At 26.0% G+C, this 16,727-nt stretch overlaps 1 protein-coding gene across 4 annotated transcripts in view; it reads right to left on the reverse strand.

Moving 5' to 3' along the window:
• Positions 1-204: 204 nt before the first annotated feature.
• Positions 205-16,727, reverse strand: part of LOC129980829 (formin-binding protein 1-like) — a 62,940-nt gene continuing 46,417 nt past the window's right edge. The window contains exons 8-15 of one of the 4 annotated variants that reach the window (XM_056091241.1): positions 16,333-16,479; positions 14,844-15,053; positions 11,192-11,310; positions 11,038-11,095; positions 10,587-10,744; positions 9,840-9,973; positions 7,286-7,453; positions 205-6,320 (exon numbers count right to left, since the gene is read on the reverse strand). In XM_056091241.1, coding sequence (XP_055947216.1) covers positions 7,296-7,453; positions 9,840-9,973; positions 10,587-10,744; positions 11,038-11,095; positions 11,192-11,310; positions 14,844-15,053; positions 16,333-16,479 — 984 coding nt within the window. In that variant the 3' untranslated portion in view covers positions 205-6,320; positions 7,286-7,295. Of the gene's footprint in view, positions 6,321-7,285; positions 7,454-9,839; positions 9,974-10,586; positions 10,745-10,962; positions 11,096-11,191; positions 11,311-14,843; positions 15,054-16,332; positions 16,480-16,727 lie in introns of all 4 variants that reach the window. The other 3 variants (XM_056091239.1, XM_056091238.1, XM_056091242.1) reach the window with 3 other exon arrangements.

Consider the following 16,727-nt stretch of genomic DNA (forward strand, 5'->3'; position numbering starts at 1 on the left):
GTACCTTAAAGATGTAAATATTTGCAAATAATATACTATTAAACCCTTGACACCATGTAGCCAGTGATTTGCTTTTAAGATAAGTCACCATCTTCCCACCCATATAATATTCTATATACACACAATAAATATAAATGATGAATATGCTATATCATATATTCAGGTTTAGAAAGCAAATGAGTAACAAAAATAAGAGCAAAAACATTTTATTAGGACTTTTTATTGTTTTATGAAACAAAGCAACATGCTCACAAGGCTTAGCAATGAAATTCTTTACACTGATATAAATGGCTTAAATGCAATTTTTACTGTTTTTAATTAAACAGAATACAAAAACAATAATGTAATGGCACAACCTGCGGAGAATTGCAATTTTCAAACAGGACAATTCAAATGACATTTAAAAACAAAATATAGTGCTAAAATAATAAAGAGATGTAAAAATACTGAATTTTTTTAAACAGATAATATTCCTTAGTTTCAATACAAAAAATATTTGCATTTTCTAAAATGTAAATGATAGAAAAAAAAAAAAAAAAAAAGGAGAATATTTTATTGAGCCTTAAAATATGAATATAAAAATTAAAAATGCACAAATTAAGGTAACATTTAAAAAAATACCATTTATATATAAAAAAATCCAGTATAATAATGACATTAAATAAAAACTGATAATGCAATGCCAACTGTTTTGTGGTGAAAATGCTCAATAATATGGATCATTTATGACAGATGGAAAATTCATCTATTCTAATAACATAAATGTATTTTTAATGTAATAAATGCATAAGAAAAGTCTTAGTAAAATGAAAGATTAAATATTTTGTATTACAAATATGTATGCATTTTTCAAATTTTTGAGAAGTGGAAAATAATTGCATCACAAATTTTAAGTGTTATATTGATGTTAAAATTTTTTATTTCACATTTATTTAAATTAAATGTGGAATAAAGAAATTAATTTAAAGGGAGAAAAATCAGCAGACAGTAAAAAACAAATAATCTAAAAAGATTCCTAGAGAAAAATTTTATCAAATATAAGGAATAAAAAATTACAGAATCAACATGTAAAATGTTTATTCTTTAATATTTTTTCTCATTTAAAAAAAATGACATTCAACTTTTATTAACAAAGAAAAAAAAAACTATCGAATTATTAAAAATAATTGCACCCCATTTAATTATTAAATAAAATATCTTTGTAACCTAAATTTTAAAAACAAAGGGTTGTTCCTTTCTCTAACTGCAACATAAGGCGACTGTGTGACTTAGGAAATTATTTTGCGGCAAATAAAATTTTTGCATCTACAGCTATGATGATTGTTATGGAAATGAATCTGAGATAATGTCGTTTATAAACCACTTTGCACATATTATTGATTATATTTAGCTAGCAGCATTACTTCATTTTAGTATATTCTAGCAATTTTCAAATATGCGGACTTATACATTAACTATTAAAATAATCAACGGACGGCAAACTATTAAAATAATCAATTTTTTAAAGATTAATGTTAAAGTTTAATGTAAAGTTTAAAGTTAATGCTTTAAAAAAAGTAAGTATACAAGTTTTAATCAGCCTTGAGGAATCTAAGAATATACAAATATATGATCCATTGTGATGAGTAAAAGAAACAACATGTTGATGAGTAAAAGAAACAACATGTTGATGAGTAAAAGAAACAACATGTTGATGAGTAAAAGAAACAACATGTTGATAGGACTAGTAGACATAGTTAAACATATTTTTGTTATTGTTGAAAGGAGTGTTTTCCTCTCAAAAAACAGTAAAAAGAGATGTCTCATTCATTCCAAAGAAAGCTAAATTATTAAAAAAAATTGACCCAAGTTTGATAAAAATTTATAACAGAATGAATATATATATATAATTCTGAATGGCATTAATGAATTATGAGTAAAAATGAAGAGAAAGACAAAAAAATTATTGGTTATGAGTCCTCAGATTTTTTAAAAATATATGCCATTATTTTATTGAGAGTTAGGTTCACAAAACTATATCTTAATGAGAAGTGACTTTCAGTCCCCTGTTCTGGCATTATGTAGTATCCCATAAAAACAAAATTTAACAAAAATTGTCACAAAGTCCCTTATTTTACAGCATATGATTCAAAAAATAATTCCTTAATTTTATGTTTGATAATTTAAACAATGCAAAAATTAGCACATATTGATCTATGAAATATTGTTATTTGTGGAAAGCTTTTCTTAATTACACAATATTTTTAACAAACAATAAATTTTAGACATTAAAAAATAGATATGATAAATTTAAAAACGTGGCATTTAATAAAGATAAAAATAACATTTTTATAGTAAAGAGAAGAATATTTGAACTAAGTCCTGTTGTAATGTTTTGAATATACACCAAAGTATGAGATATAAAATTTACAATTTCACTTTTGCTAAGTTTACAGAAACATTCCAGCCTTTCAAAACCTCAATATAAGTGATAAATAATACAAATTATATCTATATATACATTTTAAGATTTATCATCACTCAAGTCACAGTTATTTTATAAAATTGAATAAACTAATGTTTGGTACTTAATAAGTTCATAAAAATATATAAAATTCCTTTTAACATAAACATTAATTGGAAGAATTAGTTTAAGTAAGATTTGATTTTTAAAAATAATTATGTAGCTTAAAAATAGTAATAATTCTTCAATTCGGAAATAATTAATTTATTATATTTAAAATGCTCTATCATAAAAAAATTTATTCATGTTTACACCAATGAAAAACAAATTAAGATATAAAATAGTTATTAAATAAGGACTCATCCCTTGGAATAAAATCTAACTTTTAGCTTTTAAGAAACTATTAGTAATCAATTATATTAAGTCTATTTATTTGTTAACAATCTAAATTAAAGATTAATTTTTACTGATACACTACCTAAATTTTAATGACGTATGCTGATTTTATATTATGAATGAGTGATATAAAGTGAAATATGTGAAGTGTGTCTTCAAATGTACAATAATTTACAACAGCTAAACAACAAATAGACTTGCAGATAATAAATACAAAATCATCCAAAACAAACAAAAAATAATAAATTAGTCACAGATGCTATATTATACAGACAGATAGTACTTCATAACTAAGTCACCATCTCCACATAATTTGCAATCTCTCACATACAAAAACAAATAAGTCACCAAAATAATTTTTAGCAGTAAGTATTTCATTCAAGACACCACACATATCTTTATATTATAGAGGTAAATGTATTTCAGAACATAAACATATATACATGGAACAAACTACATGGTATATAGAGAAGGTGTTAAGTCTTTACAAGGATAGTTTATTTCTCTGAATCTCAGAGAATTTCTAAAAATAAAATCAAAAATTAAATTAATAATTCATTTTGTGCACCACTCTTTACACCTCAACATATAAAAATAGGGACTAGCATTATATCAAATCACACATTATTTGACACATAAGACCATTCTATCACATACAGAATGTATTTTAAATTGCATATGTAGATATTATTCATCCTCTCTATTCAGTGAAGAATAAGAGTTCACTTTCTTAATTACTTTCATTTCAAGTGTCAGTAGAATGCAGACGTTCGCCTCAGCTTATTTATGATAAGGCAAAATGTACATGTAAAGCTGCCTTTATTTAAAATGCAAATTCAAAGAACAAATTATTATTTTGTTCAAAAGAGTTGTTAGTTTCACGATTATTCAACATATTCACCAGAAGTTTTCTTTTTTAAAACAGCCTGAATAACAAGATATGCATTTTATAATAAAATACAAGAAAGATAACATTTAAATATTTCTAAAAGAAAAACTAGGATGCAGTTTTCAATAATAACAATTCTATATATAGTTTTTGTACTAAATTTAAATACTGCCATGGATTAATATTCTTACACAATTTGATTTAACTGAGCACACAATCATTTTAAAATAGATCAAAAATTATTTTAAACATTTATAAGTTTAAATTGACAGATAACTATCAGTGGGTTTGTAAAGTGCCATAAGTCACAATACAACACACAGCAATTACGATTATTTCAGAGTGAATCTACTTGCTTATGAATTAAGAAAGTATAAATTAAAACTTTTAATTTTATAAAAATGAATGCTTAAAAAACATTACAACCCAATTAATATCAAAACATAATGTTAACACAAAATTTACTATCAGAGAGAAAGGGTAACTTTAATTCTTTAACACGTTGACAGCTGTGATGCGATTCACTTCACAAGATAGCAAAGAAAAAATATCTTGTTAGATAACTGGTTAAAATCACAGGTATGAATTATGGCAGTGAATGTGTTAAACATTATGTATTAATTCAGCCAGTGATTCTCAAACTGTAGTATTTAATATCTCATCTTCTAGCTTTCATTGTTACAACCCTTACATACATTTTAAAATAAACCAAATAAAGCATAAAATATAGTTAAAAAAAAAGATGTGAATAAAGAAAGTAATTTAACATAATGTTTAAAATTTCTTTACATTATATAAATTAAATTATATTTCAGCTCATACATATCTAAATCATATACTTATTTCAAAAATTGAGAAACACTGAACCAAACTAATGAGTCCCACATTCTTTTATTTAATATTTATAAATAAGTGAGATTTGAGATGCAGATTCTTTTGGCATTGATTACTGCATCATGTTCTTATAAAATGGTATGAAATTAATACACTAAACGCATAATTTTAGATTAAGTGAATTTTTCTTTCATTGCAAGATAAATATAAAACTCAAAGTACATAATTTGTTAAGGGCTATTAAATACAAAAAAAAAAAAACATAAAAAGGAATAATTAATTAATATTCATTCAATCAAATATACAGTTGATTATTTCAATAGAAAACTTTGTCAATTGTTATACTATCAAGCAGAAATCACAGTTTATAGCTTATCAGTGATTTGCTCTGTTACCAGTTTTAGACAAAAATATAAAGCATCAAATCAGGGACTAGAAAGATCTTAAAATTTCAAAAGTAATTATACAAGGGAGATTTCCATAAATTTTGTTATTAATAACAAGGCAACAAACCTATATGACAAATAGGTGTATACAAACAGTAAACTTACTCATTATTATCAATAATCTGAGTAAGAAATATTTTCAAGCTAAAAGTATTTCATTTAAAACCATATATTTATGTAACATCACTGAATAAATGATTTTTAAACTTCTTAAATTAGAATGCCAAACATTACTAATACTAAATTTTTAAAATCATTTTAATTCAGTAAAGTAACAAATTATTTTCTTTTTAACATCTGGTTATCTCATTTTAGCCACCCGTTTTTAGCAAAGAATAATACATAGTATAATGCAAATGCTTCTACAATAAAGTTTGAAATTATAAAGGATAAAAAATATTGATTTTCAAGTGCACAATAGCTGTTTATAAAACTACAATAATGAATAGGAATTTGATAATCTAACTTCAGATCTAAGTTCCTATATGTAAAGAATCACTGATTTTCATAAAAGTGAATTCCTAATGAAATTCAGCTAATTTTTAATCACAACAAAAACCTCTCATAAAAATTCAGCGATTTTAAATTTGTTCCTTTTTTTGGAGAAGCACTCCAATAGACAATAAATGCGAATATGTACAATAAAACAATTTCAAGTAAGTCTTATTCCAAGCACCAATGCTTAAAAAAAAAAAGAAAGAAAATAATATTTCTGCAACAATAACAGTGTTTCTATTATAATTTTGAGAAGAACATTTAAAGGAAAATAAAGATATGCAATTTGATATTTTGCATAGTAAATATTTTTTTTAAAGTTGATTTGATTTTAAATCTATAATTGCAACTGCTGAACTTATTTAAAAATGTGTAATTTTTAACATAAAAAGTTAAAAACAACAGAAATTTCACAATTTTCAAGTAAAGTGAGTACTATATTTAAATAAAAATGCATGTGATGGTACATAATGAAAAAAAGTTAAAAAATAAAACAAATGCAAATTTACACTGATCTCTGAGAACTTTGTTTTTAAATATCAAAGTTACTTGATAAACACACTGTGGCAGCTTTTATAAAATACAAAACATTCTAAATTCGTTAAGATTTTAACAATAATAAATAAAATAGATAAAAGCACCAATAATACAATATTTTTATATGCGTAATAATGCCTTTTACTTCCCTTAAAAACTTATGTCCTTGGAATGACTTCTATTTTTTCCTCCGTATATATGGCTAAAAAGCACAGCTGACGAAGCATCCTGTTTTGGCTTATGAAGCAACTCAGAGAGAGCTTGTCAAATCCCTTCTGACCTGAAAATTAAAATTTAACTTATAATAAACTAGAAATGAAAAGTTAATTAAAAAATGAGATAATAATGCCACACAAACATACATAATAAGAATAAATGATAATAATTTTATATCAAAATAAACTACATCATTTTGGAAAAAAAAAAAAAATGATGTGTGTGTATGGGGGGGGGAATAACTTGTATATGCGATCTTATAAATCTTCCAAGTTTAATATAAATTTCACCCATTTATTTCTCTGAAAAAAATGAGTTAAACAATAAGTCATCATCAGCATAATAATTATATGATCTGTAATAAGATAACACTTTCAATCTTTTTTTAATAAAGAGAAATTGCCAAAAACATTTATTCAAACTGCATTAAAAACATCTTAGATATTTTCTTCATTTAAAATCTCAAGCTTAAAAAATTCCAATCCTTGCTAAATTCTCTGCTTTTAACCCCTCTTGTTGGATTACTCAATGCAAATAGATTCTTAAACTGAGAGAATATTTACATTTTTGATTATAGAAATATGTCTTCTTTGCCCCCAGATTTCTAGCATTTATAGATTTTGTTATGGAACATTTGCGCAATTGTACTCACAAAATCTCTTTCTACATGAGGAGCCCATTTCAATTTGAATAATTTTTTTAACAAATAGGACAGAGGAAATTTCAAAAAAAAAAAAATTAAAGCAGATTTTTACTTTCACTAAAATGTACATTTAGGTATGTTATTACTTTGGAAAGCATTACAAGACTTACCGTTAAAAAAAGAATGGCATTTAAGAGCAGCATTTTTTTTAATGAATACGAAAATCTTGCATGCTTTTACAATTAATTCTAAAATGTTTTAATTGCTTTAGGCACAGTACATTTTGCTACAAACAGTTCTTTAAAAAGAACAAGGAAATGTGCTATTATGGAAATTTTATATAAAGATCTAAAATAAATGTAAAAACATTACAAAAAATTGCTTACCAACAACTCCTTAGCAATTGTTGTATAAAAAGCATTCAATATATGATGTTGGAACAAAACCTTCCTCCATGTTTGATCTCCTCACTCTTGTCCAGCCATCACCTTGATCTAATTCAACAACTTCAAATTCTTCTTTTTCTTCCATTGGTATAGATCCTTCACTTTGTGCTGCAAAGTTATTTAATTTATTAAAATGATAATAAGGTATTCTCTTGCTTTTTTTTGTTGTTTCTACAATTAATACAGAACAATTATTGGTTATAATTCATTGTAAGTTGTACATCTGATTACCTAAGAACAAAAAATGTGACTAACAGAATATTAACATTATGGATTCTGATCACCCTCACTATACCAATGCAACAAATAATAAGCAAGCATAAGTTAAAAATAAATGTATAATAAAAAAGAAATGCATTAATAGAATAAGGAGAGGATCATATGTTTAAATTAGATTTTGAGCACTGAAAAATAATTGAAGTAGAATCAGTAGGAAATTAAAAATGGAAATGAAACCCGATAATTAGTTTTATATAAGGCATGCATATTTGCCTCATAAACAGTTAGTTATGAAATGAGAGAAGAAGAAAAAAAAAAACCTGGAAAACCATTTTTAAGTAAGAAAAACACAAAAAATAAAATTGTTTGGAACAATGAAGCATCCCCCCCCCCAAAAAAAAAAATATATGTAAGTGTCAACCATACATAGTCAAGTCGCAGTGTCAAGAATTCATTTATTTTCGAAATATTAATGAAATAACAAATACCAACATTCATATACAAAATTCAGGGACGAGGTTAAAATTATTACAATTCAGCATGATTTTTCATGCTATCAATTAACATATTAATATTTTTTTTATTTCACTATATCTGAAAAGTTAGTTATTTTTATTTAAATAATATTCAAAATTCTAACCAAAGTCATTTTCTAATATTTTTTTCATTCATACATATTTTACTCTACGCAGTAGGATAGATTTATGTCAGGTCCTGTTTCAGAAGCAATGCTACTATTATGCCATTTCATTTCAGCTTTCTCTCATTCTTTAATAAATAAAGTTCTCAAACTTTCTAAATTTTGTGCTACTTAAATAACAATATCCAATAAAATTTTAATCAAAAAAATCTGTACATAACACATTTTCAAATTAAAAATTGTTCTGTCCTAAATGGAGTATTTATAATCAAAGAATGAAGCAGTTCCATTAAAATAAAATACAAATATTATATTTTGTAGAAAACAGTTCACAATAGCACATTATAACAAATATAATTGCAACAAATGAATATAACAAATATTAATGTACCTATTTCATTGTAACAATCTCCAATATTCTTAGATTTATCTTCATGTATTCGGATTCAATTGGCAGTTGTTTCTTATATTTATTTTTAATTATTAGTTTGGCTAAAAATCCAGTTATTTTAATATTTGAGGAATTGAAAGAATGAAATATTTTAATTTTTTTCTCTTAGAAAAATATATTTATATTTTATTTAAATAAAAGTTTTGTTAAAGCTGTTTTTTCCTCTAATTCATTTATGAGATTTCTATTGCATGATTTATCTAAAAGTTTACTTCCTTCTTACACTGAAAAATTATTTAGCACAAAACCTAATATGAAATATCTTATGCGATAATTTCCAACATTTTTATGTAAGTAGTTACTTCAGAACTGTAACTAAGATATGGTCAATACAGATGCAACTATAATTGCCAATTTAAGGGGAAGGAGAAGAAACGGGTATTTATGAATGTATATATAATGTTAAAAGATGTTGTCACTTTACACTCATCCACATCTTCTGTGTAAAAATTAAGCCACCAAAAAATGAAATGTTCTATAAAAAACAAGTATAACATAATTAAAAAAAAAACACTCTTAATTACTTTTATTCACAAAGACTGTGAAAATAAATATTGAACACTACAAAAACTTCAGACTGATATGCTATATGTAGACCTGCCTCAGGCATATAGCTTCACATTTCAAGACTCACTTGGGTCCCCCTCCTTTTTCTTTTTATTTTAAAGCCAAGTTATCAACATACAAATGAGAAAGACAAATCTCTTATCAAGCTTATATTTTATTGAAGCATAAGGCCCTCTATGTTCGGTTGTCTCTTTGCATGCATGCCCAGCAGAATTGGGAAAGTTTATGCAAATAGGAAACAACTAAATTTTGAGATTTCTAGTTGTTCTATTAGAATTAAAATAAATTGCACTATTTATTCAGATGAGTAAAATTTAATAAAATACAAACAGTTTTATAACAGATTGTTTATAATGCAATAATTAGTCTAAGAAAAAAATACAACCTTATTATTATTATTTTTGTAGATAAAATTTGCGAGATTGACGCTCAAAATGTTTGTTTTGATTTGTTCCATTTCCACAACTGCAAGCAATTATATTTCACGAATTTCAATAAATATACAATCATACTTCATTTTAACCCTTTCATTAATAGGTTTAAACCAATATTGTGATATGCAAATAAAATATTAACATGAAAATATTGATGATTAACATGAAATTTTCAATACTTACCATCAAATGGATACAGAGCCCGTGCAGTACCTAATGCAGGTAATGGTTCGGCTTCATATTCTGTAACACCTCCATTATCATATTCTCCTTCCCCTGAATCTGTGACCGTGTTACCATTGGCACTTGAACCAGGCCTAATATTAGAAAATATTTCTGTATACTATCTTACATAATACAGCATTCTACATATTTACAAAATAAAGATTTAATTTTTAGGTAAATAAAAACAGGATAGCACATTATTTTAATAAATGTATCAGATTCGATAGTATGATCTAGTTATCTGATCAGACTATTGAATAGTCAGATCCAATATAACCAGTTAAAATTAAATTTCCTTGTTTCAGAAAAATTTACAAAATCCTGCTTTTAAATATTTAAAATAATCCAAAGGCAGCAATGAAAAAAGTAATCAAATCATTGAAGAAGGATAATCAAAATGTATATTCAAAAAATAAATATTCAAAAAATTTCCTTATATTTAACTACACATAAATTAATAATTAATAATTATAACATAAATTATAAGATTTCTTGAAAGTTAACAGAACAGATAAAAACCACCTAATTAAATTTTAAGAAAAAGAAATATCAATGAAGATGAGAAATTATCAAACTTCAAGATATATTTATCTTGATTATAAAATACACATTTTTAAAACTAATTGACAAATGCAGATATTTAATATTCTAGGATTTGGGTGCTTTCTTACTTGACACAAAATTTCTTTTAAAATATATACTTACTCTCTAGGAAGTGGAATTGCAGGAGCGACAGATTTTGTTGTATGATTAACACTCGAATTTGAAGTACTTCTGGAAATATTACTGTCAGATACAGTACCCCCATTCTTCAGTTGAGTTTCTGGTGTAACTGCTTTTCCCACAACTTCCTCTAGATAGCCCTAAAAAAAAAATTTATTTTAATAAAGAATAAAGTTTATAAAGGTAAAAAATAATTATTTTGTTTACTGTATTTTTAAGTTCCTAACATTATCAATAAATAATAAAGCATGTTATTGTGTAAAGCAATTAGAAATGAAATGAAATGAAAATTAGAAAGCATAGTAACATGCAATAATGCACCAAACACATAAATGATTGCGCAAGAGGCATTTGTAACCTGATATTTTTTCAACTGTGTTTGGAGTTTTTCTATTCTATTGTTGATGTCGGGAAGTTGCTGATCAATGCTTACTGGATCGCCAAGAGCTGGATTCTGCTCATAGGCAGCTTTCATCTTTAACAGACCATCTCTAAAAAGTATTAAAAAAAGAGAACATTCCATATAAAAATGTACTGATGTTATTTGTACAAGATATGTATATTAAATTCAGAAAGTAAAATCTTACTTTGCAGCTGTTTCTTGGGCTATCTGTGTTGATAAGGTATCTATTTTTTGATTCAATTTTTTCTTTCTCTGATTAGGTGGTAAGTCACTATAATCATCCTTTAATTCATCATTATTATTCTAAAAAAGTAAATACAATACCACTATATTCACTAATAGTTTGCACATAAATTGGAATCTGTTTACAATTAATGATAAAACAGATTATGCATCAAAATGAATTGCAATTTAATTTTAATTACATTAAGGTATTTGAAAAATCATTGAAACAACTTAAATTTTAATTTAAGGTTTCAATTAACAATCTAAATCGATTATTTCTTTTGATGGCAAAAGAGCCAATCAATTTACCCCTTCATTCAAGAGTGCAACTTGAATGAAAGTAGCATTCAAACTGATAACCAAATCAAATTAAAGAAAAACCTCTGTTGAATTGCGACTGTCTGAGGCAAGTCAGAAGTGAAAATATTTCCAAAATTCCCCATTTTAAGTTAGTTTATAATAAGTGATTATTACTTTCATCTACACACATGTAGCAAGACAACATATAAATGCAACCAAATTCTATATCATCTTTAATTTATTTTTTTACTAATACTTCAATTAAGTATTCACTGAAAATTTATTCGATTCGAGAAATTTTATTTGATTTTATCAATTTAGCTCCGACGAACTCTAGAAACCAAATCCTTCAAACTGGGCCATTAACATCATGATGGAATAATCAATTTCTTACTCTATCAGAATTTAGAACAGATTATTTTATTAAAAAAATCTTCTTAAATTGTAAATAATTGAATTTGAATGTTAAGTTACATTAAAAGAAATCTCTTGATAAAGATATTTTTTGTTACAGCAATGACTTAAAAGAATTGAGAAATATTTCAGAATAATTAAGACTGAATAATATCAAAATGAAAAACAATATAAATATATGTCAATATTTAAAATTTGGGAATTGAATAATAGCTGAAGAAAAAATAAAGAAAGAGAAATAAAGATAACAGGGGAGAAATAGAAGAGAAAACACAAAAAGAGTAAAGTAACAATGTATCCACTTCTATCATACTATTTGACTCTAAGAAATGTTTTTAATAAAAATATTCAATTTACCAATGCATATAAAATTTATTATTTCATAATATTTACAGAACCTTTGTAACAGCATAGCTAATTCAAAGAGCAATAGTGCATTGTATTTTAATGTATTCCAGCAAACAGTTGCCATCTCTTTCATATTTTTCATATCCCTTTCATTTTTTTTTTTTTTTTTTTTTTTACAATACCTCTTTTAACAGATAAATGGTTCCAATTAAGGCAATAGTAACACGAGTTTTAATTGAAATTTAAGAGCTTTTAGTGGGAAAAAATTGTGCATACAGAATGGCAGTTGACTGATTTTCTGCAACCAACTGCAATTGACAAATCAATAATTTTTAGTTTAGCTTGAGAAGCCTTTACTTTTTTTAGATTACCTTACAAAATGATGGTCATATACCCACATTTTAGTTTATTTTAGAATAATATCACATTCTATGAGACTCATTTTATTATTGACCTAATAAATTTTTAAACCAAGAATATATTATAGGGAAAATACATGAATTGCTTCTCTCTTTCTACAGTTCAAAAACGAATGGATCCCCTCCTCCTAAAGGATCTTTGCTAATTTTAAGTATTGAATCAAAAATCAATTGGTCCCCAAGCCAATCCACATATATACTACCACCTGACCTACATAGGTTATTTTTTCTCATTCAGAGTCCAATGATTGATTGAATATGCTATATTTTTTAGATGCCAGTTCCCAAAATAGATCTGAATTTCCTGAATTATGGCATTTTAAAATGCTACCTTATCTTATTTATATAAATTGCACAGAAAATTCACATTTATTCTGTTGCTACTGGCGATAGGCGAGGATCCAACTCGCAACCACTGGGTTCGTAGCCGAGTAACAAGACCACTAGACAAAAGAAATTTCTCATGTCTCGTAGCTGTTATCTGGCTTATAAAGCGTCACCACATTACTCCCCCTTCAGTGCGTCGGAGGTGAGACGAACGATTTTTTGTCCTGTTTTTGCTGTTATAAGTGGTGGTATATTGGCTGTTGCACCTTATCCCTTTTTTATTGGCTGATTATTTATCAGCTTCATTTTTTTTGTTGGCTGATTATTTATCAGCCTTTTTTTAATTTATTGGCTGATTTTTTATCAGCTTTTTTTTTCACTTATTTATTTCTGGTAGAGTGCGCCACAACAGTTGTATGAAGTTTGCGTATTTTCGTCACCGGGTCACCAATGTTGCTACTGGCGATAGGCGAGGATCGAACTCGCAACCTCTGGGTTCGTAGCCGAGTAACAAGACCACTAGACAAAAGAAATTTCTCATGTCTCGTAGCTGTTATCTGGCTTATAAAGCGCCATCACAATTCCATTATTCCCACAAAGCGAGCAGAATTTAAAATTCAAACATTAAAAAAGCAAAAATGGATAATTATGCTAAATTGCTAGGCTCAATGGATAAACCAAACATAGAATTTTTCATTCTTATCATATAATCAGAGAGCAAAATACCATACATAGCTCAATCCTATTAATTTATTTTAGCATAACATCTCATACAAATAAATTGCAATAGTACAATTGAATAAATGGGCATGTAGTAAATGGTTGTAACTATTCTGCTTCAAATTTGATAAGACAAGGGAAAAAGTGAAAATAGTGACATTGAGCCTTTTTTTTTTAAATTTATGATATTTAAATATATCCATGGAAATTAAATTCTTTTTTAGCAGATATTTCATCACTATACAAGATTTAAAAATCTCCATCTGCATATCAAATTTTCATCTATGAAAATATAAAAATCTGGTAAGGTTAAAAACACACACAATATTCAAATAAAAGAAAAAGTTACATGTTTTATTTTACAGTTCACAACAATATAGGCCCAAGCTATTGCACTTATTGCTATAATCTGAATTTTAGTGACAATCTAATTCAAAGCTAATTTCCACTTTTAATTGATATCAAGTGAAAATATATTAAGAAAATAAAAAAATAAATGCAAAGTAAAAAAAAAAGAAAAAAAAGACAGAGTTTAAAATATCACAGCAAAAATTGTTTTCCAATAGTTTTACTGTAAAATAGCTGTCAAAATATAACAAAAAAAAAAAAAAAAAGAGAGAGAGAGAGAGAGAGAGAGAGAAATTAAACTTTTGACAGAATACATTTCTGCATCAAAAATATAATTAAGAATCTAAAAGGTGGAAATTTGTATTGATTTAGCATTACTGATTTAAAAAAATTAAGTTACACAATTTTGTCTTATTTGAAATGAGGACTTCATCACAGCAAGCAAAAGTACACAGATGAATTAAAAAAAGTAACTTACTCAAAATGCAAGAAATAAGCATAGATCCCAGCAGAAGCAGAAAGCAGTGAAAGAAGAAAATGTTTAAAGAGGATTAGAAATACTGAAAGAATTTTATTTTCATTGGTACACAAATACATAAAGATGGAAAATAGTAATAAAATATCACAAAGCATGACACCATTACAAATAAGTCTATAATATATTTAAAAAGTATGAATTCTTGAGTTATTTGTACTGTTCAGATTTGTATAAGAGAAACATGTTTTCAAATTTACCTTATTGGCACTGAAAATTGAAAACAATCCACCTCTCTTTTTCGACTTTTGAGTTGAAACTGTACCTTTAAGTGTTTCACTCTTCCCTGTTAGTAGTGGTGGAGAAATTGCACTTTCATTGTTTACTTTGGTAGGAATCAGTTCTTCAAAAGGGATATCACCTGGAGGCTGGTAACCAGATTTTAATTTGCCAACAACCACATCAGAGTCCTTAAAAAAATATAAATGGATATTAAATATGCAAAAGTAATTGAACCTTATATTTCAAATACTCTTTATATTATATAAGGAATTATTTGAAAAATGAAACTGAATTTGATGTTATGTTTTTGATGTTTTTGCAAAATTAATCTAATAAATCAATGAATAAATTAAGATTGGGTCAATGATTTTTTAAATTAGTGCTTTATTACAAAAATATATGTAGGTGACTTTGGAAAAGACCTTGTAATCACATGATAAAGTAATATAACTAATACAGAAGAAAATAAGAGAAATATGGTTGAAAGATCCAGCAGTGAATATCTAAAACACAACAGCATGGAGATGTTGGATTATGAATAACAGATTAACATATACTGATTTCTTTCCTTAAATCAATGATTTTTCTGATACTAAATATTTATTATCAGGCTTTCACTAATTTTAATGGATTTCAGATTTTCTCAATAAAAGAGAGAAATATGTTTTGTATGAGAAGCAATTTAAAATTAAAGGAAGATGCAATTCAGGCATCTAAGAAATATATATTCTAATTCCTTTCTTACAATGTTGTCTTAAAAAATATAAATATTAATTCTATAGAATTTTACAATGAAGTTATACATGAAATCAATTCTGGTATTCAGATGATTACATTTTAAGCTGGAGCACATAATTATCCACACAAAATTAAAAAAAAATATATATCTTTTATAATATTGTCTGAACAATCCTCTAAAATAAACATTTTGTCTGTTTTCTGTACCATGGGGCTTTTTATAAAACAATTTTTAACTTACAACATTCTTTTAAAGATACCTGAATTTCTCTTTCCTAAGTCTATATGTGCCAAAGAGATCCCTATAAAAATCTTATTGAAAAATTACTGAAGAGAAAAATTTTGATCTCCTCTGCTCTTTGTGTTGGATGTAGACTGAATGTATCTTTTACTGCTTCTTATTTGTACAAATTATGCCTTCCAGGATAAAATAAATCAAAGTTTTAAAATTTTAAAAGTTTTTTTTTTTTTTTTCCCCAATTTGGTCACGCAAATGCCAAAATATGTTCTTGTACATATATATGAAAAAAGAAGAAAAAAAATTGTTGAATGTATCCCTTCATTTTCTTCTGCATATGCAATAAAGAAAAGAGCAATTTTTTTAAGCACACAAATGTAAAATGACTTTGGCTAAATAAATTATAAGTGCTACAAATCTAATGTAATATTTACATGAAATCTTACTTTGAAAATAATAATTAAAACTACTTCTCAAAGTTAAAAACTTACTCCCTTAGGGTCTATTGAATCAGCAGCTCTGTCTATTTCATCAAGACATTTGTTAATGAAGGGTAACACCTGCCTATGTGCCTCTGTTGTTTGTTTGAAGATAGCTTGTACTGATATTATCCTTTTCTCATCCATTTCTTGCAGGTCCTAAAATAATAAACAGTTATTGATTCAGATGAATTATTTAAATAAAAATTCTTTTGTTCATAAAATGTGTAGATTTAGAGAAAATAGTCTTCTTTTTTTTTAAATATTTGATACAAGAAACAAATAGCTGATAACAAATGTAACAAATTTAAAGAAAAAAAATATTAACCACTAATTAAAGTAAATAGGAATTGAACCTAATAATGAAATTCATATCAAGTGTCTGAATTGTTTGCCTGAAAATGCTA

This window comes from Argiope bruennichi, chromosome 8 (genome assembly GCF_947563725.1).
Source record: "Argiope bruennichi chromosome 8, qqArgBrue1.1, whole genome shotgun sequence".
NCBI classification, from domain to species: Eukaryota; Metazoa; Arthropoda; class Arachnida; order Araneae; family Araneidae; genus Argiope; species Argiope bruennichi.